At 48.5% G+C, this 23,289-nt stretch overlaps 1 protein-coding gene across 2 annotated transcripts in view; it reads left to right on the top strand.

Annotated features, from left to right (window-relative positions):
* The first annotated feature begins 13,093 nt into the window (after positions 1 to 13,093).
* Positions 13,094 to 23,289, top strand: part of DAGLB (diacylglycerol lipase beta) — a 42,122-nt gene continuing 31,926 nt past the window's right edge. For both annotated transcript variants that reach the window (XM_015133252.3, XM_015133253.3), the window contains exons 1-2: positions 13,094 to 13,291; positions 14,597 to 14,748. In XM_015133252.3, the coding sequence (XP_014988738.3) occupies positions 13,197 to 13,291; positions 14,597 to 14,748 (247 nt within the window). In that variant the 5' untranslated portion in view covers positions 13,094 to 13,196. The remainder of the gene's footprint in view (positions 13,292 to 14,596; positions 14,749 to 23,289) is intronic.

Below are 23,289 nucleotides of genomic sequence, written 5' to 3' on the forward strand. Positions count from 1 at the left end.
CTAAGGCAGAAGGATCACTTGAGGACAGGAGTTTCAGACCAGCTGGACAACATAGCAATACCAAATCTCATTTAAAAAACTAGTAAAAGGCCAGGTACGGTGGCTCACGTCTGTAATCCCAGCACTTTGGGAGGCCGAGGTGGGCGGATCACGAGGTCAAGAGATCAAGACCATCCTGGCTAACACAGTGAAACCCTGTCTCTACTAACAATCCCTCCCCAAAAAATTAGCTGGGTGTGGCGGGTCCCTGTAGTCCCAGCTGCTCGGGAGGCTGAGGCAGGAGAATGGCATGAACCCGGGAGGGGGAACTTGCAGTGAGCTGAGATCGCGCCACTGCACTCCAGCCTGGGCGACAGAGCAAGACTCCGTCTCAAAAAAAAAAAAAAGATAAAACGAAAATTTTTAAATAATAAAAGAAGAAAGGCTTCTGGCCATTGGCTCCTTAACAGAGACCAATCTTTTCCCCTGTCCAGTTCAATCACAAAGAAACTTTGAAGTTTCCCTGCTTCCTCACGCTCTGGCTAAGAGAAGAGCAGGTGGAGAAGTGGTTTTAATGGAGATCATAGTGGTTTATGAGAACACTAAGTAAGAAAAGCACATGCTTTGGGCCCTGGCATGTGTTGCGGCTTGGCTCCCTCACTTGTACTCCCTGGCCCTGGACTTCACGTGAGCCTCATTGCTTCCAGTTACATAGGTAAACAGCCGGGGATGCTATTGCTGGCAAAGCTCACGGCCAGAGCTTGGTACACATACAATAATCATATTTGCCCCTCCTGACTTTCTGCTTAGTTTGAGACAGCCACTTCAAAAGCTGGTTGGAAACTGGTTCTGGCAGGAGTCCCTCTGACTCATTTGGTATAGGTCAGTTTTGCCAGAAGGTTCATAACCTTGTTAGACGCAGTGGCTCATATCCCAGCACTTTGGGAGGCTGAGGTGGGCAGATCTCCTGAGGTCAGGAGTTTGAGACCAGCCTGGCCAACATGGTAAAACCCCCACTTCTAAAAATAAAAAAATAAGCCAGGTGTAGTGGCACACACCTGTAATCTCAGCTACTCAGGAGGCTGAGGCACAAGAATCACTTGAATCTGGGAGGCAGAGGATGGAGCTGCTGAGATCGCACCACTGCACCCCAGCCTGGGCAACAGTGAGACCCCATCGCAAAAAAAAGGCAGAAATTGACTCCTAGGTACCTTCCTAAAGCAGCCACCCATCTGAGGCTTGCTTGATTGGATCTGCGTGGGTTTTTTCTGTGTGCCTCTGTCCTCTAGTGGCCAGATGTGGAATTTCCAAAAACCAGAGCACTGCCCAGTACCACCCAGCCTTGGTCACAACTATCTGGGTTAACTGGAATCTGTAGCCTGGAATCTGCTGGAAGTGCTGTGGGTGTTTCTCTAGTTTTGAAATAATTCCTTTTGTCCCTGCACTTTAAAAGCCATTTGCAGCATAACACAGTACATATCCTTTTAAGCAATGACAAGGGTACTTTTTTACAATACTGAAATAAAAGACTGTCCTAGTTTCACCTTGGGCACTTAAAAGGTGAGAGTCACCAGGCGTGGTGGCTGACGTCTGTAATCCCAACACTTTGGGAGGCCGAGGTGGGTGGATCACCTGAGGTCAGGAGCTCAAGACCAGCCTGGCCAACATGGTAAAACCTCGTCTCTACTAAAAATACCAAAATTAGCCAGGCGTGGTGGTGCACACCAGTAATCCCAGCTACTTGGGAGGCTGAGGCAGGAGAAGCACTTGAACCCAGGAGGTGGAGGTTGCAGTGAGCCGAGATCCCACCACTGCACTCCAGCCTGGGTGACAGAGCCAAGACTCAGTCTCAAAAAAAAAAAAAAAAAAAAATTATTTAAAAAAAAAACTGTCAAGAAAAATACTCTGTAATTTGCAAATTCTGAAATGTAAAGAAGAATATTAAGGTATTTTATTTTTCCCCAAAATTCATAATGGGATAAATAAATATGGCAGGATGTTATTCTGTGTTAAATCTACACAGTGGGCCCTTAGGTGTCAGGCATCTTCTCTGTATCTGAAATATTTCCATCATTTCAAAAAAGTCATTATGAGTCACTTTTGCAAGACCTGTGCTTTGATCTGGATAGTTCACCTGGGAAATAACAGTTTGTTAAGGATTTTTTTTTTTTTTTTTTTTTTTGAGACAGAGTCTCGCTTTGTGGCCCAGGCTGGAGTGCAGTGGTGGGATCTCGGCTCACTGCAACCTCCGCCTCCTGGGTTCAAGTGATTCTCCTGCCTCAGCCTCCCAAGTAGCTGGGATTACAGGCGCGTACCACCATGCCCGGCTAATTTTTTGTATTTTTAGTAGAGGCAGAGTTTTACTGCGTTAGCCAGGATGGTCTCGATCTCTTGACCTCGTGATCTGCCTGCCTCGGCCTCCCAAAATGCTGGGATTACAGGTGTCAACCACCACGCCCAGCTGAAATTTTACTTCTTAAGAAAATTTGTGGGCCGGGCGCGGTGGCTCAAGCCTGTAATCCCAGCACTTTGGGAGGCCGAGACGGGCGGATCACGAGGTCAGGAGATCGAGACCATCCTGGCTAACACGGTGAAACCCCGTTTCTACTAAAAAAAAATACAAAAAACTAGCCGGGCGAGGTGGCGGGGGCCTGTAGTCCCAGCTACTCGGGAGGCTGAGGCAGGAAAATGGCGTAAACCCGGGAGGCGGAGCTTCCAGTGAGCTGAGATCCGGCCACTGCACTCCAGCCTGGGCGACAGAGCGAGACTTCGTCTCAAAAAAAAAAAAAAAAAAAAAAGAAAATTTGTGGGCCGGGCGCGGTGGCTCAAGCCTGTAATCCCAGCACTTTGGGAGGCCGAGACGGGCGGATCACGAGGTCAGGAGATCGAGACCATCCTGGCGAACACGGTGAAACCCCGTTTCTACTAAAAAAAATACAAAATCTAGCCGGGCGAGGTGGCGGGCGCCTGTAGTCCCAGCTACTCGGGAGGCTGAGGCAGGAGAATGGCGGGAACCCGGGAGGCGGAGCTTGCAGTGAGCTGAGATTGGGCCACAGCACGCCAGCCTGGGCGACAGAGCGAGACTCCGTCTCAAAAAAAAAAAGAAAATTTGTGGGCTGGGCGCAGTGGGTCACACCTGTAATCCCTACACTTTGAGAGGCTGAAGAGAGTGGATCACTTGAGGCCAGGAGTTCCAGACCAGCCTGAAACTGGACATGGTGAAACCTCGTCTCTACTAAAAATACAAAAATTAGCCAGGTGTGGTGGTGTGTGTTTGTAATCCCAGCTACTTAGGAGGCTGAGGCACGAGAATTGCTTGAACCCAGGAGCCGGAGGTTGCAGTGAGTGGAGATTGCACCACTGTACTCCAGCCTGGGGTACAGAGGGAGCCTCTGGAAAAAAAAAGAGAAGAAAAGAGAAGAGAAAAGAAGAGAAAAAAGAGAAAGAGAAAGGAAAAAAAAGAAACAAAAAATTGTGGCTCATGCCTGTAATCCTAGCACTTTGGGGGGCTTGAGGCCAGGAGTTCAAGACTAGCCTGGGCAACATGGTGAAACCCAGTCTCTACTAAAAATGCAAAAAATTTAGCCAGACGTGGTGGCGGGTGCCTGTAGTCCCAGTTACTCAGGTGGCTGAGGTGGGAGGATTGCTTGAGCCTGGGAGGTGGAGGCTGCAGTGAGCCAAGATCACACCACTGCACTCTAGCCTGTGGGACAGAACAAAACCCTGTCTCAAAAATAAAATAAAATAAAATTTGTATAATACCAGTTTCCCAAAAGGTATCTCTTTGAAATTAAATTGTTTTGTAGATTTTTGTTATTGTTTGTAACATTAAGTTCACAATACCTTTACTTATACTAACAAAAGTTTATGTAGAAACATTATCTTATTGCTAAGCTATACAAATCCTGTTTTTAAAAGAACTATTACTTTTAAGAATTTGGCAGGCATGAGGCTGGGCACGGTGGCTCATGCCTGTAATCCCAGCACTTTGGGAGGCCGAAGCAGGCAGATCACCAGAGATCAGGAGTTTGAGACCAGCCTGTCAAACATGATGAAACTCCGTCTCTACTAAAAAAAAAAAAAAAAAAAAAAATTAGCTGGACGTGGTGGTGCACGCCTGTAATCCCAGCTACTCGGGAGGCTGAGGTCGGAGAATCGTTTGAACCGGAAGGCAGAGGTTGCAGTGAGCCGTGATTGCACCACTGCACTCCAACCTGGGTGACAGAGTGAGACTCCATCTCAAAACAAAAAAACCAAAAAAACAAAAAACAAAAAAGGATTTGGCAGGCATGGTAGCTCACACCTGTAATCCTGGCACTTTGGGAGGGTGAGGTGGGTGAATTGCTCACGCTCAGGAATTTGAGACCAGCCTGGGCAACGTGGCAAAACCCCATCTCTACAAAAAATACAAAAATTAGCCAGGTGTCGTGCGTGCACCTGTAGTCCCAGCTACTTAGGAGACTGAGGCAGGAGGATCACTTGAACCTTGGGAGGTCGAGGCTGCAGTGAGCCAAGATTGGGCCACTGTGTTCCAGTGTGGATGACAAACTAAGACCCTGTCTAAAAAAAAAAAAAAAAAAAAGGCCAGTAGCAGTGGCTTACACCTGTAATCCCAGCACTTTGGGGGGCGAAGGCAGGCAGATTATAAAGTCTAGAGTTCGAGACTACCCCGGCCAACATAGTGAAAACCCATCTCTACTAAAAATACAAAAAATAAGCCGGGCATGGTGACACACACCTGTAGTCCCAGCTACTCAGGGAGGCTGAGGCAAGAGAATCACTTGAACCTGGGAGGCAGAGGTTTCAGTGAGCCGAGATCTGCCACTGCATTCCAGCCTGGGGAACAGAGCGAGACTCTGTCTCAAAAAAAAAAAAAAAAAATATATATATATATATATATATATATACACACACACACACACACACACACACACATGATCATAGGCACAACCTACTAACTTCTGAATTAATGGTGGGTCAGAGTTTTGGTTATATATTTGCATGCCACACATACATATCATATGTTTGTGTGTATATAATTACAGAGAGAGTAGGCAAAGTTGAACAAGCATCATTTGAAAATAAACTTTGTTTTCATGCATATGTAAAATTATAGAAATTGTTTTACTTCACCCTTAAGTTTTAAACAGTTTATTTTATTTATTTATTTATTTATTTATTTATTTATTTATTTCAGACGGAGTCTTGCTCTGTCACCTAGGCTGGAGGGCAGTGTGCGATCTCGGCTCACTGCAACCTCTGCCTGCTGAATTCAAGTGATTCTCATGCCTCAGCCTTCCAAGTAGCTGGGATTACAGATGCCCACCACCATGCCTGGCTAGGTTTTCTGTATTTTTAGTAGAGATGGGGTTTCCCCATGTTGGCCAGGCTGGTCTCCTGACCTCAAATGATCCGCCTGCCTCAGCCTCCCAAAGTACTGGGATTACAGGCAAGAGTTTTGTGCCTGTAATCAAGTGCCTGGCCCAGTTTTAAGTACTAGAAACTCTTAGATGGCATATTTCATCCATAGATACTACCATATGTAGTCCTAATTGATAAAGACTTTTTATCACACCAACAAAGTTAGTAATTCTTAAATATCATCGAACAGTCTATGTTCAAATTTTCCTGTCTCAAAAACATCTTTTTATCTCTGATCAATGATGTCCAGCAAAAACAAAAACAAAAACAAAAACAAAAAAACCCCAAAACATCTTTTTAATGGTTTGTCAATTTGAAGCACATCCAAAGTAAGTCTGCACATAGCAGATTATCATCACTTTTTTTCTTTTCTTTTTTCTTTTTTGGAGAGAGGGTCTCTCTCTGTTGCCCAGGCTAGGGGGCAGTGGTGCCATCATAGCTCACTGCAGTCTTTAACTCCTGGGCTCAAGCAATCCTCCCACCACAGCCTTCTGAGAACACAGGACTACAGGCCCATGCCAAAACGCCTGGCCAATTCTTAAAATTTTGGAGAGATGGAGGTCTTACTATGTTACCCAGGCTGGTCTCCAACTCCTGGGCTCAAGTGATCCTCCCACCTCAGCCTCCCAAAATGCTGAGATTACAGGTATGAGCCACCATGCCCGGCCCGGACTACTTTTATAACTAAAGGCTTAAAACTCACCAGCGGCCGGGCACGGTGGCTCAAGCCTGTAATCCCAGCACTTTGGGAGGCCGAGACGGGCGGATCACGAGGTCAGGAGATCGAGACCATCCTGGGTAACACAGTGAAACCCCGTCTCTACTAAAAATACAAAAACTTAGCCGGGCGAGGTGGCAGGCGCCTGTAGTCCCAGCTACTCGGGAGGCTGAGGCAGGAGAATGGCGTGAACCCGGGAGGCGGAGCTTGCAGTGAGCTGAGATCCGGCCACTGCACTCCAGCCTGGGTGACAGAGCGAAACTCCGTCTCAAAAAAAAAAAAAAAAAAAAAAAAAAACTCACCAGCAACAGCCAAGCTTTTAGAGTATACAGCAGTGCGTGCTGTGGTGGTATTTAATAACTAACCTGTAAAAAAAAAAAAAAAAAAAAAAAAACTAATATATGCACATATATACATACTTTTTTTTTTTTTTTTTTTTTGAGTCAGAGTCTTGCTCTGTTGCCAGGCGGGGGTGCAGGGCGCGATCTCAGCTCACTGCAACCTCTGCCTCCCAGGGTCAAGCAATCCACCTGCCTCAGCCTCCTGAGTAGCTGGGACTACAGGCGCCCGCCACCACACCCGACTAATTTTTTCTAATTTTAGTAAAGACGGGGTTTCACCGTATTAGCCAGGATGGTCTCAATCTCCTGATCTCGTGATCCGCCCGTCTCAGCTTCCCAAAGTGCTGGGATTACAGGCCTGAGCCACTGCGCCCGGCCGTGATCTTTTTTTTTTTGAGATGGAGTCTCCCTCTGTCGCCCAGGCTGGAGTGCCATGGCGCAATCTCGGCTTACTGTAACCTCTGCCTCCCAAGTTCAAGGGATTCTCCTGCCTCAGCCTCCCAAGTAGCTGGGATTACAGGTACACACCACCACGCCTGGCTAATTTTTATATTTTTAGTATCAACATGTTGGTCAGGCTGGTCTCAAACTCCTGACCTCAAGTGATCTGCCTGCCTCGACCTCCCAAAGTGCTAGGATCACAGGCGTGAGCCACCATGCTCGGCCAAGTTCTGTGATTTGCTGGGAGCACTCAAACTCAGAAAGGCTGCCATACTTACAGTTGTAGCTTATTTTAGTGAATGGATATGGATTCAAATCAGTAAAGGAAAAGGTGCACAGGGCAGCGTCCAGGAGACGCCAGTCACAAGCTTCCTTTCACAGTGGAGTCATATGTATATCCTTAATTTGCCCAGCAACAATGTGCGACAACATGCATAAAGTATGTCCAACTAGGGAAGCTTCCCTGAGCCTGGGTGTCCCAGGGATTTTATTAGGCTCAGTCATGTAGGCATGGAGCATCCGTGTGACTCACCTTACCTCCTCAGTCTCCAGCTGCCCACCCACAGGTTAACCTAATACAACATGGCACAAGGCTGTCACCACCAACCCACTGTTAGCATAAACTACTTGATGTTGCCCAAGGCCCGAGATACACAAATACACACCTATCAAGTAGAATATTCCTAGGGCTTGCAAGTTATGTCCTAGGAGCAGGTCAAGAGCCAATCCTTTCTTTTTTTTTTTTTTTTGAGACGGAGTCTCGCTGTGTCTCCCAGGCTGGAGTGCAGTGGCCGGATCTCAGCTCACTGCAAGCTCCACCTCCCAGGTTCACGCCATTCTCCTACCTCAGCCTCCCGTGTAGCTGGGACCACAGGCGCCCGCCACCACAGGCGCCCGCCACCACACCCGGCTAATTTTTTTTTTGTATTTTTAGTAGAGACGGGGTTTCACCGTGTTAGCCAGGATGGTCTCGATCTCCTGACCTTGTGATCTGCCTGTCTCAGCCTCCCAAAGTGCTGGGATTACAGGCGTGAGCCACCATGCCCAGCTGCCAATCCTTTCTTTAGAATGTGCGTACCCCAGACCTGTTGTGATAATACTGTACGGCACTGAAGTGTAGCAGATAATTTATTACACAAATAATGATAATGACATATAATGCTCTTCAGTGTAAATTCCATATAGGCTGTCACAGAATGTATCTTCTTTTTTTTCTTTTTTTTTTTTTTGAGAGTCTTGTGCTCTCTCCCAGGCTGGAGTGCAGTGGCCCCATTTCTGCTCACTGCAACCTCCGCCTCCCAGGCTCAAGCGATTCTCCTGACTCAGCCCCCTGAGTAGCTGGGACTTCAGGTGCCTGTGCCACCATGCCCAGCTAATTTTTGTATTTTAGTAGAGATAGGGTTTCACCATGTTGGCTAGGCTGGTTTCAAACTCCTGACCTCAAGTGATCTGTCCACCTCGGGCTACCAAAGTGCTGGGATTACAGGTATGAGCCACCGCGCCTGGCCAATGCCCAGAATTTTCATCAGCCCAGTGAAATACTCTTGTCTAAAAATACATTTGCTCACAGACCTTGCAAGCTTGTATTTTATTATTATTACAAGTTTTATTTATTCTGAAACTTTTGGTACAGATCTTGCAATGTTTTTAATTTTTGTTTTAAGAGACAGGATCTCACTATGTTGCCCAGGCTGGTCTCAGCCTCAAGCCAGCTTGCGGCCTGGCTGATGTTGCAATGTTTTTTTGTTTTTTTTTTGAGATGGAGTCTCGCTCTGTCGCCCAGGCTGGAGTGCAGTGGCTGGATCTTGGCTCACTGCAAGCTCTGCCTCCCGGGTTTACGCCATTCTCCTGCCTCAGCCTCCCGTGTAGCTGGGACTACAGGCGCCCGCTACCTCGCCCGGCTAGTTTTTTGTATTTTTTAGTAGAGACGGGGTTTCACTGTGTTAGCCAGGATGGTCTTGATCTCCTGACCTCGTGATCCGCCCGTCTCGGCCTCCCAAAGTGCTGGGATTACAGGATGGAGCCACCGCGCCCGGCCAGATGTTGCAATGTTAACATTCATTTCCCAGTACTGTTCTTTGACTTCCGTCTTCTCCTTTCCAAGCCCTGCCATTCCACTCCAGCCCCACCCTGCCTCTCATTCCTTCTACTTACTCTTTGTTTTTCGGCCAGTCTTACTCTGTCGTCCAGGCTGGAGTGCAGTGATGTGATCTCAGCTCACTGCAACCTCTGCCTCCCGGATTCAAGTGATTCTCCTGCCTCAGCCTCCCGAGCAGCTGGGATTACAGGCACGTGCCACCACGCCCAGCTAGTTTTTTTATTTTCAGTAGAGACGGGGTTTCACCATGTTGGCCAGGTTGTTCTCGAACTCCCGACCTCAAGTGATCCGCCTGCTTCGGCCTCCCAAAGTGCTGGGATTACAGGTGTGAGCCACCAAGCCCAGCCCCACTTACTCTTTTCACATAATCAGTTATTCATTCATTGAGAATTTAAGAATGCCTAAAATGTGCTCTATTCCATTCATAGGAGTGAATAAGATGGACAAGGTGCCTGTGATCACGAAACTTACACTTTAAGGGAGGAGGTAAGAGATAATAAACATGATGTAATGTCAGGGGCTCATTATGTGCAATGAAGGAAACTAAAGCAGCATAAGGAATAGAGACTGACAGTTTTGCTGTTTTAGCTAAGGTGGTCAGGGAAGGCCTCTTTGAAGCAGTGACACCTGAGCTGAGGCCTGAATGAAGTAAGAGAGATAGAAATGAGGCAGGAGCGGGCACGATGGCTCACACCTGTAATCCCAGCACCTTGGGAGGCCGAGGCGAGCGGATCACTTGAGGTCAGGGGTTCAAGACCAGTCTGGGCAACATGGCGAAATCTCGTCTCTACTAAAAATACAAAAATTAGGCTGGGCATAGTGGCTCTTGCCTGTAATCCCAGTACTTTGGGAGCCCGAGGCAGGTAGATCACGAGGTCAAGAGATCGAAACCATCTTGGCCAACACGGTGAAACCCCGTCTCTACTAAAAATATAAAAATTAGTGGGGCGTGGTAGCCCACACCTGTAATCCCAGTTACTCGGGAGGCTGAGACAGGAGGAATCGCTTGAACCCAGGAGGCAGAGGTTGCAGTGAGCTGAGATCGCACCCTGTACTCCAGCCCGGCAGCAGAGCAAGATTCCACCTCAAAAAAAAAAAAAAAAAAAAAAAAGAGGCAGGAGAGGCTGGGCATGGTGGCTCACACCTGTAATGCCAGTACTTTAGGAGGCCGAGGTGGGTGGATCACTTGAAGTCAGGAGTTTGAGACCAGCCATGGCTTAACATGGCAAAACCCTGTCTCTACTAAAAACACAAAAATTAGCTGTGTGTGGTGGCATATGCCTATAATCCCAGCTACTCAGAAGGCTGAGGCAGGAGAATCGCTTGAACTCGGGAGGCTGAGGTTGCAGTAGAACTGAGATTGCGCCATTGCACTCCAGCCTGGTCGACAAAGACTCCATCTAAAAAAAAAAAAAAAAGAAAGAAAAGAAAATGAGGAAGGAGAATCAGGAATGAGGGTAATCAATGGTTAACAAGGGTTAAGGCATAAGCAAAAGATGAGCAGGTGCAGCCAGTTCCAGGCAAGATTAGGCAGCATAGAGGCCACATCTGCACTTCTGTGATACCAAGACCGAAGTTTCCACTTCAGCCATGGGTGTTAACCGCATTCTTTCTGCTTAATAAATACCCTGATTGAAGGGTCTCTTGAGCTGTGTGGTCTCTTAAGCCTCGCGTCAATCAATCTGTGCTTTTTACTCCATTTGTTTGTCTTTTGTTGGTTCGTTTTATTTTTGTTGTTGTTGCTTTGTGGGTTTTTTGTTGCAATTTTTATTTATTCATTATTGTTGAGATGAAGTTTTGCTCTTGTTGCCCAGGCTGGAGTGCAGTGGTGTGATCTTGGGTCACTGCAACCTCCATCTCCCGGGATGGAGCGATTCTCCAGCCTCAGACTCCTGAGTAGCTGGGATTACAGGCATGTGCTACCACATCCGGCTAATCTTTAGGAGAGATAGGGTTTCGCCATGTTGGCCAGACTGGTCTTTAACTCCTGACTTCAGGTGATCCTCCTGCCTTGGCCTCCCAAAGTGCTGGGATTACAGGCGTGAGCCGCTGCGCCTGGCCTAATTTTTGTATTTTCAGTAGAGACAGGGTTTCGCCATGTTGGCCAGGCTGGTCTTGAACCCCTGACCTCAGGTGATGCAACCGCCTCGGCCTCCCAAAGTGCTGAGATTACAGGCATGAGTCACCGCGCCCCGCCCCCTGTGTTGCAATTCTGGGTTCAACGCGCCAAGCACCCGACCAACTCACAGCCAAGACTTTCCATCTGGTAACAGAAATACCTGCAGGAGGACTATTCCTGGCAGAGGAAACACAGAATGTAGAACCTCTGGAGCAAGAATGACCCTGATGTCTTTTCAGAGGGGGAAAAGGTGGCAGGCAGTGGGGTGGGTGATGGAGGCAGAGTAGTAACCGGGGAGACAGATAAATGAGCCCTTAGAAAGTTTTCATGTGTGACTACCAGGGAAAGGCCTTTGCCAGGGGCTGGAGTGTAATTTTTTTTTTGAGACGGAGTCTTGCTCTGTTGCCAGGCTGGAGTGCAGGGCGTGATCTTGGCTCACTGCAACCTCCACCTTCCAGGTTCAAGCGATTCCCCTGCCTCAGCCTCCCAAGTAGCTGGGACTACAGGTGTGCACCACCATACCCGGCTAATATTTTTTTAATTTTAGTAGAGACGGGGTTTCACCATGTTGGCTAAGATGGTCTCGGTCTCCTGACCTCGTGATCTGCCCGCCTTAACCTCCCAGAGTGTTGGGATTACAGCCGTGAGCCACTGTGCCTGGCCTGGAGTGTATATTTATGTACAAAGTGCAGCCTTGCAAAGTCCCAGGCAGGGGGCAGGCTTTATCCGAAGGCTCACCAAGCCACCCTGGCTGCTGAAGAGGGCACAGCAGAATGAGAAAGCACAGTGGGGTGATGAGCCCAGGCAGGAGATGAAGGTGGCTCAGACCAGGGTGGGACGGTGGGGTAACTGAGAAGCGCTCAGACCCCACCCCGCCAGCTGCAGGGTGGTTTCAGACCCTGAACTGGAGGGGTTCCTAACGCGGGGCTCCTCACAGCAAGGGGCACAGATGGAAGCAATGTTGTCCCATGCTTGCAAGTCTCACAGACCGGTGTATGAGTCCCACACCTGCCATAGACAGCGTGGGTCTCTGGGCTAGCTAATTCCTCCCGGCCTGAGGAGTCCCTCCTTATAAAATGAAAATTTTGGTCGGGTGTGGTGGCTCATGCCTGTAATACCAGCACTTTGGGAGGCTGAGGTGGGAGGACGGTTTGAGACGGGGAGTTCGAGACCAGCCTGGGCAACAGAGTGAGACTCCCATCTCTACAAAACAGGAAAATTTTAAAAAATAGTTAGCCAGGCGTGTGGTATGTGCCTTTGGTCTCAGCTACTCAGAAGGTTGAGGTAGAAGAGTCGCTGGAGTCCGGGAACTCAAGGTGGCATTCAGGAGTTCAAGGCTGCAGTGAGTCATGATTGCGCCACTGCACTCCAGCCTGAATGACAGAGCCATACGCTGTCTTAAACAAACAAACAAACAAACAGGGCCGGGCGCGGTGGCTCACGCCTGTAATTCTAGTACTCTGGGGGGGCGAGGCGGGCGGATCACTTGAGGTCTGGGGTTCGAGACCAGCCTGGCCAACATGGTGAAACTTCGTCTCTACTAAAGATCCAAAAATTAGCCGAGGTGGCGCCCTGCTGTAATCGTAGTTACGCGGAAGCCTGAGGCAGGTGAATCGCGTGAGCCCGGGAGGCGGAGGATGCAGTGAGCCATCACACCCACTGTACTCCAGCCCGGGAAACGAAGCGAGACTCGGTCTCAAAAAAATTAAAAAAACAAAAAACCAGCAAAAAAATTACCAAAAGGAAAAGGAAATATGACCAGAACGGATATTACTGCACTTTTCACGAGAAAGAAAAAGGAAATACCAGAACGGATTTCACCGACGGGCAGACCTGCAATCGACTCAGTCACGGGCCTCCGGATTAGCATTTCTGCGCAGGCGCAGAAAGCTTCGGGGGGGGGGGAAGCGGCGGCGTGGGGCTCAGTGCGCGTGCGCCGGTCTCGGCCTCAAAGTGGGCATGCGCAGGGCCCCGCCCTCGCTGCGTCTGCGCTTGAGCGCCGACGATTTGGTGGCGGCTCCCGGAGGGCTCTTCTCTGCGCGCGGGGTCTGTCTGAGTGCGGGCGACAGGACCTTTGCCATGCCGGGGATGGTACTCTTCGGCCGGCGCTGGGCCATCGCCAGCGACGACTTGGTCTTCCCAGGTTTCTTCGAGCTGGTCGTGCGAGTGCTATGGTAAGGACGACGGCTATGGGGGCGGTGGAGCGCACCTGGGAGGGAGCGGGGGGCGAGCTGTCCCTGAGACGGTGACAGAAGTGGCTTCCCAAGCACTGTCGCGGTCCCAGCGCTGGCCACGCATCCTCTTATCGAGTTCTCACCACCGCCCGAAGAGGTGGGCAGTGGTGCTGTGTCCATTTGACGGATGACAAACCGAAGCCCCCAGAGTGTGTGGGCTGGACCCGGGGTCACACAGGGGGCCTGGAAGTCCACGCGTCGCGAGCACCCCTCTGTGTGCAGCGTCGAGACCTGGCCCTGGGGAGCCTCGAGGGTGTCACCGCCGGCAAAAGCCTTGGCCTCGAGGTCTTCTTTCTCGAGGCGGGAGCAGCCACTTGTGCCCTTTCTTCCCTTTGTACGGAGCACTTGAATCTACAACATGAAGGATAGGAAAAAATACCGAGCCGGTTGTGGCTGCCTTTCGTGAGAAGCAGACAGGCTCAATATACAACGCTGTTGTCTTTCAAAGTGTGGAATCAGTGGGAAGTGGCTTTGGTACCTGAAGTCTGTTCCCAGAGGATCTGTGCAGGGCATGAATCATTGTTATGAAAAAGTAGATTCTTGGCCGGGGGCCGTGGCTCACGCCTGTTGGCACACTGAGAAGCTGAGATGGGAGGATTGCTTGAGGGCAGGAGTTGGAGACCAACTTGCGCAACATAGTGAGACCCCTTTTCTTTTTATGTTTTTCAGACGGGGGTCTCACTCTACTATCCAGACGGTAGTGCAGTGGTACGATCACCACTCACTGCAGACTCAACCTCCTGGTCTCAAGCGATCTTCCCACTTCAGCCTCCCAAGTAGCTGGGACCACAGACTGGTGCCACCACACCCAGCTAACTTTTTCTATTTTTTGTAGGGATGGGATCTCCCTGTGTTGCCCAGGCTGGTCTCCAACTCCTTTGCTCTAGTGATCCTCCTTCCTTGGCCTCCCAAAGTGCTGGGATTACAGACATGAGCCACTGTGCTGGGCCTAGATCTTTTATTGTTGGCAATTATATTCCAGGACAGGTGCAGTGCCTCATGCCTGTAGTCCCAGCACTTTGGGAGGCCAAGGCAGGAAGATCACTTGAAACCAGGAGTTCAAGACCAGTCTGGGCAACATAGCAAGACCCTGTCTCTACAAAAAGAAAAAAGAAAATTATATTCCAAAGTGAACCTTGCCTTGTTTTGGAAAATATTAACTCCTTTTATTTCTTTGTATCATGTTTTACACAGCAGCTGCTTGGATTTCATTTCTGACCCTTCCCTTTTTTTTCTTTTTGCCAGGTGGATTGGCATTCTGACGTTGTATCTCATGCACAGAGGGAAGCTGGACTGTGCTGGCGGAGCCCTGCTCAGCAGTTACTTGATTGTCCTCATGATTCTCCTGGCAGTTGTCATATGTACTGTGTCAGCCATCATGTGTGTCAGCATGAGAGGTAAAAAGTAGCCTTTTCTGTTTGATACCTATTTTTTATGTTAATAGCTTTATTGAGATATAATTCACATACCATACAACTCACTTATGTAAACTTTCCAGTTCAGCAGTTTTTAATATAATCACAGAGTTGTGCAGCCATCACCACAATCAAGTTTATAACATTTTCTTCATTCCTAAAAGAAATCTTGTACCAGGCGGGACACGGTGGCTCACACCTGTAATCCCAGCACTTTGGGAGGCTGAGGTGGGTGAATCACTTGAGGCCAGGAGCGTGGCCAACACAGTGAAACCTCATCTCTACTAAAAATAGAGAAAATTATGTTGGCGCATGCTTGTAATCCTAGCTGCTAGGGAACTGAGATCGCGCCACCGTACTCCAGCCTGGGTGACAGAGTGAGACTCTGTCTCAAAAAAAAATTAAAAAAAGAAAGAAAGAAAGAGATCCCGTACCTATTGGCAGTTACTCCTCATTTTCCCCAAACTCTTCCAGCCCTAAGCATTCACTAATTTGCTTTCTGTCTGTGTACATTTGCCTGTTGTGGACATCATATAAGTGGAATTCATTCACTGTGTGGCTTTTTGGTCTGGTTTCTTAAACTTAGCATAATGTCTTCAAGGTTCATCCCTATTTTAGCATGTATCAGTACTTCATTTTTATGGCTGACTAATAGAGCATCGAATGAATGGACCACATTTTATCCATTTGCTAGTTGGTAGGCATTTGGATTGTTTCCATTTTTCACCTATTATGAATAATGCAGCTATGAACATTTGCATACAAGTGTTTATACAGACATGTTTTCATTTCTCTTGAGTATGTACCTAGGAGTGGAATTGCTGGATCATGTGGTAATGCTCTGTGAAACCTTTTGAGGAACTGCCAGACTTTTCCGAGCAGCTGTACCATGTTACATTCCCACCAGCAGTGTATAAGGGTTCTAATTGCTCAACACTGTTATTATATGACTTGTTAATTATAGCCATCCTAGTGAATGTGAAGTGGTAGCTCATGATTTTGTTTTGTTTTGTTTTTTGAGACGGAGTCACACTCTGTCGCCCAGGCTGGAGTGCCATGGTGTGATCTCGGCTCACTGCAACCTCCCCCTCCCGGGTTCAAGTGATTCTCCTGCCTGAGCCTCCTGAGTAGCGGGGGCTACAGGCCATTTGTTTTTTATCTCACGGCTTTGAACATTTCTTTGATGACTGATGATGTTGAGCATCCTTTCATTTGCTTATTGCCCATTCGCATATCATTTTTGTGGAAAAGTCTGTTCAGATCTTTTGCCCAATTTTAGACTAGGCTATTTATCCTTTTATTTTTTATTTTTATTTTTTTGAAATAGAGTCTCCCTCTGTTGCACAGGCTGGAGTGCAGTGGCACGCTCTGCTCACTCCAGCCTCCGTCTCCTGGGTTCAAATGATTCTCGTGCCTCAGCCTCCCATGTAGCTAGGATTACAGGCGCCTGCTATCACACCTGGCTAATTTTTGTATTTTGAGTAGAGACGGGGTTTTACCATGTTGGTCAGGCTTGTCTCGATCTCCTGACCTCAAGTGATCCACCTGTCTTGGCCTCCCAAAGTGCTGGGATTACAAGTGAGTCACCATGACTGGCCCCTTTTATTTTTACATTGTGAGGGTTACAACTATTTTGTTGTTAGAGACAGTGTCTTGCTCTATTGCCCAGGCTAGAGTGCAGTGGCACAGTCATAGCTCACTGCAGCCTCAAATACCTGGGCTCAAGCAATCCTCTCATCTCAACCCCCAAGTAGCTGAAACTACAGGCACGTGCCACCATACCTGGCTAATTTATTTTATTTATTTTTTGTAGAGACAGGGTCTTGCTGTATAGCTCAGACTGATCTCGAACTCCTGGGCTCTGGTAATCCTCTCATCTTGGCCTCCCAAAATGCTAGGATTACAGGGGTGAACCACCACATCTGATCAGCTATTCTTCATATATATATATATATATATATATATTTTTTTTTTTTTTTTTTTTTTTGAGACAGAGTCTCGCTCTGTCACCCAGGCTGGAGTGCAGTGGCCAGATCGCAGCTCACTGCAAGCTCCGCCTCCCGGGTTTCCGCCATTCTCCTGCCTCAGCCTCCCGAGTAGCTGGGACTACAGGCGCCCGCCACCTCGCCCGGCTAGTTTTTTTGTATTTTTTTAGTAGAGACGGGGTTTCACCATATTAGCCAGGATAGTCTCAATCTCCTGACCTTGTGATCCACCCGTCTCGGCCTCCCAAAGTGCTGGGATTACAGGTTTGAGCCACCGCGCCCGGCCTCTTCATATATTTTTATATGTGTTACGGTTTTCTGTAGATAACCATTTATCTGAGAATGTCTCCAGAAGTGTTGGAAACCTTCCCTGTTGGATTCGTCTGCTTCATAGGGTGATGTGAGCACTGTGGTGACTAATGAAGGAATGCATTCATAGAAACGATTCATCGGTCAGAGGCAGGGCTGTGTGGCATGCCACCATCTGCCATGTTTTAGTCTTTTGTCACTGCTTGAATTGAGATGGACGAGGTATGCATATCAGATGTACGCTGGAGGTGGAGGTACACTGGGAGGCGCTGGTGATACAGTGAGTGACGGCATCAAGATCTTGATGGTTTGGAATAAAGGACTGAAATGTAAAAGGTGTTAGCTCATAGGAGAAATGTAGAGGGTAGAAATGTCAGCAGTAACATCTTTCATGAGAAAAAGACCTTAGGGTTTGGGATGAAAAGCAAGAGTGGCATGTGCCTGCTTACCACAATAACATAGAAAATGGAGCTCTGGCCGGGCGCGGTGGCTCAAGCCTGTAATCCCAGCACTTTGGGAGGCTGAGATGGGTGGATCACGAGGTCAGGAGATCAAGACCATCCTGGCTAACACGGTGAAACCCCGTCTCTACTAAAAAATACAAAATATTAGCCGGGCGTGGTGGCGGGCGCCTGTAGTCCCAGCTACTCGGGAGGCTGAGAGAGGAGAATGGCGTGAACCCGGGAGTTGGAGCTTGCAGTGAGCTGAGATCTGGCCACTGCACTCCAGCCTGGGCGACAGAGCGAGACTCCATCTCAAAAAAAAAAAAAAAAAAAAAAAAAAAAGAAAATGGAGCTCTGTGCCGGGCACGGTGGCTCACGCCTGTAATCCCAGCACTTTGGGAGGCCGAGGCAGGTGGATCACGAGACCATCCTGGCTAACACGGTGAAACCCCGTCTCTACTAAAAATGCAAAAACTTAGCTGGGCGAGGTGGCGGGTGTCTGTAGTCCCGGCTACTCGGGAGGCTGAGGCAGGAGAATGGCGTGAACCTGGGAGGCAGAGCTTGCTATGAGCCGAGGTCACGCCACTGTACTCCAGCCTGGGCAATAGAGCGAGACTCAGTCTCAAAAAAAAAAACAAAACGGAGCTCTGTGTATTTTATTTTATTTTTTTCTTATGAGACAGAGTTTCGCCCTTGTTGCCCATGGCTTGACTGCAATGGCATAATCTCAGCTCACTGCAACCTCTGCCTCCCAGGTTCAAACAATTCTGCCTCAGCCTCCCAAGTAGCTGAGATTACAGGCACATGCCACCACACTCAGCTAATTTTTTTGTTTTTTTTTTTTTTTTTTGAGATGGAGTCTGGCTCTGTCACCCAGGCTGGAGTGCAGTGGCGCGATCTCGGCTCACTGCAAGCTCCGCCTCCCGGGTTTACGCCATTCTCCTGCCTCAGCCTCCCGAGTAGCTGGGACTACAGGCGCCCGCCACCTCGCCTGGCTAGTTTTTTGTATTTTTTAGTAGAGACGGGGTTTCACCGTGTTAGCCAGGATGGTCTCGATCTCCTGACCTCGTGATCCGCCCGTCTCGGCCTCCCAAAGTGCTGGGATTACAGGCTTGAGCCACCGCGCCTGGCCATTTTTTTGTATTTTTAGTAGAGGCAAAGTTTCACCATGTTGGCCAGGCTGGTCTTGAACTCCTGACCTCAGGGGATCTGCCCACCTCGTCCTCCCAAAGTGCTGGGATTACAGGTGTGAGCCACTGCACCCGGCTAGCTCTGTGTATTTTAGTATGCCTCTAGAAACATCCATGCAAGGAGACTGGACTGATGGAGGCTCCACATTTGTGTTGGCCCCCAAGTGTAGGCTGTCATTGGTGCCAGATGCTTAAGGAAAGAAAGAAACCATGTGTACAGTGTGGCTTCAGCACTGGGAAGCTTCTTATTGAAGGTGAAGTATTGAGACTGATGTCATTTCAGATACAGCATTATCTAAGTTATTTGCCGTTTTTTGTTCATCTCACATTCTGGTTAGCCACTGAGTTTGTGGCTGTCATAGCAGGATCAGATTGGAAGCACTCAGAGTACTTTTTTTTTTTTCCTTACGCGTTTGTTTGTCTTGAGATATTTTTGGTGTTGGGGTGCCTTTACATCCCTGTGAGGGATGCTCATATTCACTTAGTCCCCTCCTCCTGGACACTTGTACAATGCCTGCATCATCATGTACTTGTGGTCAGAGCCCAGAAATCATCTGTGGGTTGTCGGGCTGTCGTGGGTTGTCTGTCCCACAGCCTCCTCCAAACAGAACCTCATTTTGTTTTGCCCCTTATCCCCACATACCAAGTATGCGTCAGAGAAGCAGACCCTAGGCCCGGCTCACATAGCGGTGATCGGTTCAGGAACAGACACATGACCCAGTTTGGCCCAGTGACAGTCAGGGAGAGTTTGGTGGAAGGTTCTGGGGAAATGCTTCCTTGCCCCTCTAGGAAGGATCCAAAAGCCATTTATCATCGCTGTCCTTCTGGCTGAAGCTGCATCTCCACTCACAGCCCAAGGTGAGCTGACATATAGAACAGGGGAGAGCTGGGAGAAGTACAGGGAGGTGGAGCCGGGTCTCGGTCAGGGCAGCCCTGACGCCGTCCTGCTTCTGCCCTCAGTCCCTCGAGTCAGTGTGGCCCTTCCTGCTTTTCAGCCAGTTTGAGTTGAATTTTCTGTAACTTGTGGCTAGAGATATCCCAACCAAACTGAAAACAGTATTTTACAAAAACATATTTGTTTGTCAGTTTGTTACACATAACAACATATGCCTTATTAAAAATATATATTTAAAAAAATTAGCCGAGCGTGGTGGCGGGTGCCTGTAGTCCCAGCTGCTGGGGAGGCAGAGGCAGGAGAATGGCGTGAACCCGGGAGGCGGAGCTTGCAGTGAGCCGAGATCACACCACTGTACTCCAGCCTGGGCGACAGAGCGAGACTGCGTCTCAAAAAAAAAAAAATTGTATTGAAGGCCAGGTGCCGTGGCTCACACCTGTAATCCCAGCACTTTGGGAGGCTGAGGTGGGTGGGTCACAAGGTCAGGAGATTGAGACCATCCTGGCTAACACGGTGGAACCCCACCTCTAGTAAAAATACAAAAAAGTAGCCAGGCAGGGTGGCACGCACCTGTAATCCCAGCTGCTCGGTAGGCTGAGGCAGGAGAATCACTTGAACCCGGGAGGCTGAGGTTGCGGTGAGCCAAGATCGCGCCATTGCACTCCAGCCTGGCCGACAGAGAAGACTCTGTCTCCAAAAAAAAAAAAAAGATGTTTGTTTAATTGTCAGTTTGTTACATATAATATCATATACCTTATTAAAAATATGTATTGAAGGCCGGGAGCGGTGGCTCACACCTGTAATCCCAGCACTTTGGGAAGCCGAGGCAGGGGGATCACGAGGTCTGGAGTTCGAGACCAGCCTTGCCAACATGGTGAAACCTCATCTCTACTAAAAATATAAAAAATTAGCTGGGCGTGGTGGCAGACGCCTGTAATCCCAGCTACTTGGGAGGCTGAGGCAGGAGGATCGCCTGAACCTGGGAGGTGGAGGTTGCAGTGAGCCAAGATGGTGCCACTGCACTCCAGCCTGGGCAACAGAGCAAGACTCTGTCTCCAAAAAAAAAAAAATTATTGAACAGAATATACCTACTAACTGTATAGGTATTTTGCGGATGAATACCAAAAGGAAAGGTTAAAAGACAAATGAGGAAAAAATATTTGTAACACATGAGACAAAGAGGCAGTCCCCTTAGTAATAAGGGCTTCTATAATTAAAAAAAAAAAAAAAAAATTGGCTGGGCACGGTGGCTCACACTCGTAATCGGAGCACTTTGGGAGGCTGAGGCTGGTGGATCACTTGAGGTCAGGAGTTCAAGACCAGCCTGGCCAACATGGCGAAACCCTGTCTCTACTAAAAATACAAAAATCAGCTGGGCGTGGTGGCGGGTGCCTGTAGTCCACCTACTCGGGAGACTGAGGTAGGAGCATCGCTTGAACCCAGGAGGCAAAGGTTGCAGTGAGCCAAGATAGCACCATTGCACTCCAGCCTGGGTGACAAGAGCGAAACTCCTTCCCCTGTTCAAAAAAAAGAAAGAAAAAGAAAAAACCAATGGTCAGTAGAAAAATGGGCAAAGAACATGAACAGTAAAGGAAATATAAATGATTTTTATTTATTTTTATTTATTTAGAGACCGAATCTCACTGTGTTGCGCAGGCGAGAGTGCAGGGGTGGGATCTCGGCTCACTGCAACCTCTGCCTCTCAGGTTCAAGCAGTTCTCCTTCCTCAGCCTCCCGATTAACTGGGATTACAGGCACACACCACCATGCCTGTCTAATTTTGTATTTTTTGTAGAAACCATGTTGACCAGCTGATCTCGAACTTCCCACCATGGCCTTCCAAAGTGTTGGGATTACAGGCATGAGCCACTGTGCCTGGCCGACATAGCTAACTTCTGTTGTCCCTTTGGTTTCATAAATCAAGTCCCAATAGTCTGTCATCTGAGCTGAAAGAATGCTGCTTTAGCTTTTGGCTGATACTCGTCTCTAAAAGGAACATCACACGTGGGGGGAACATTTGGAGCAGGTGGAATTCAGTCCTCTCCATCCAGAAGACGGATCCTCTTCTTCTGTTGTGTAGCTTCATTGGGGAAAACTGTTTTTTTTTTTTTTGGAGACAGAGTTTTGCTTCTGTTGCCCAGGCTGGAGTGCAATGGCGCCATTTCGGCTCCCTACAACCTCCGCCTTCCAGGTTCAAGTGATTCTCCTGCCTCAGCCTCCCAAGGAGCTGGGATTACAGGCATGTACCACCACACCCGGCTAATTTTATATTTTTAGTAGAGATGGAGTTTCTCCATGTTGGTCAGGCTGGTCTTGAACTCCTGACCTCAGGTGATCCACCTGCCTCGGCTTCCCAAAGTGCTGGGATTGCAGGCATGAGCCACCACGTCCGGCATTTGGGGAAAACTTTGATACTGTGGTAGTTTTTTTTGTTTTGTTTTGTTTTGTTTTGTTTTTTTTGAGATGGAGTCTCTCCATCACCCAGGCCGGAGTGCAGTGGTGTGATCTCAGCTCACTGCAACCTCCACCTCCTGGGTTAAACCAGTTCTCCTGCCTCAACCTCCCTAGTAGCTGGGATTACAGGCGCCCACCACCACGCCCAGCTAATTTTTGTATTTTTAGTACAGATGGGGTTTTGCCATGTTGGCCAGGCTGGTCTCGAACTCCTGACCTCAGGTGATCCACCCGCCTCGCCCTCCCAAAGTGCTGGGATGGCATGAGCCACCGCACCCGGCCTAGTTTCAATTTTTTATTTGGAAACCTCCCACATGAAATCCTACTGTTGCACCTTGTGGGAGGTTTGATTAGGGGTGGTCCACCCTTATGACTACCATGTTTTGACAGAAGAACACTTTTGACATACAAGGTCTGCCTTGTACCATGTGTAGCTTTGATTGTGGGATGCCTCTTTGCACCTCCTCTGTGTTTGTATCCCAAGAGCTCATTGCTAAGCTGGGTCAGAGAAGGTTGCAGCAGTGGCTCTAGAAGTTGAGTGTACCAATTCTGGGACCTAGGCCTTCCTTTCATTGCTTTTCCGTAAGTGGCCGTGCCTGACGATGGATGATAGGGTTACTTAACCAAGATGGTGGTGAGGACATTACATTTAGGAATGCAGCTGTGCTCGTTGGTTATGGGACCAGCGACCTTAAGAAGCCTGCTGCAGCAACCATCTGTTTATCTTAAGGAAAAATAAAAGGGAAATTTTTTCTTTTTTCTTTTTGAGTTAGAGTCTCATTCTGTCACCCAGGCTGGAGTGCAGTGTCATGATCTTGGCTCACTGCAACCTCCGCATCCTGGGTTCAAGTGATTCTCTTGCCTCAGCCTCCTAAGTAGCTGGGACTACCTGAGCGCACCACCATGCCCGGCTAATTTTTTATATTTTAGTAGAGATGAGGTTTCACCATGTTAGCCGGGCTGGTCTCGAACTCCTGAGCTCAGGCAGTCCGTCCACCTTGGCCTCCCAAAGTGCTAGGATTATACACGTGAGCCACCACATCCGGCCAGAATTTTTTTCTAGGCAGGCAAAACTGTGTAAAGGAGATTTTCTCAGTATCATCATCATCATCATCATCATCATCACCGTCTTTTTAAGAAAATAATCAGAGGTGAGGTCTCTCTGTGCTGCCCAGGGTGGTCTCTTTGGGCGGGAGGACTCCTCGGCTCAAGCAGTCCCCCCGCCTCAGCCATCCAATGTGCTGGGA

This window comes from Macaca mulatta, chromosome 3 (assembly GCF_049350105.2).
Source record: "Macaca mulatta isolate MMU2019108-1 chromosome 3, T2T-MMU8v2.0, whole genome shotgun sequence".
In the NCBI taxonomy this organism is placed as follows: domain Eukaryota; kingdom Metazoa; phylum Chordata; class Mammalia; order Primates; family Cercopithecidae; genus Macaca; species Macaca mulatta.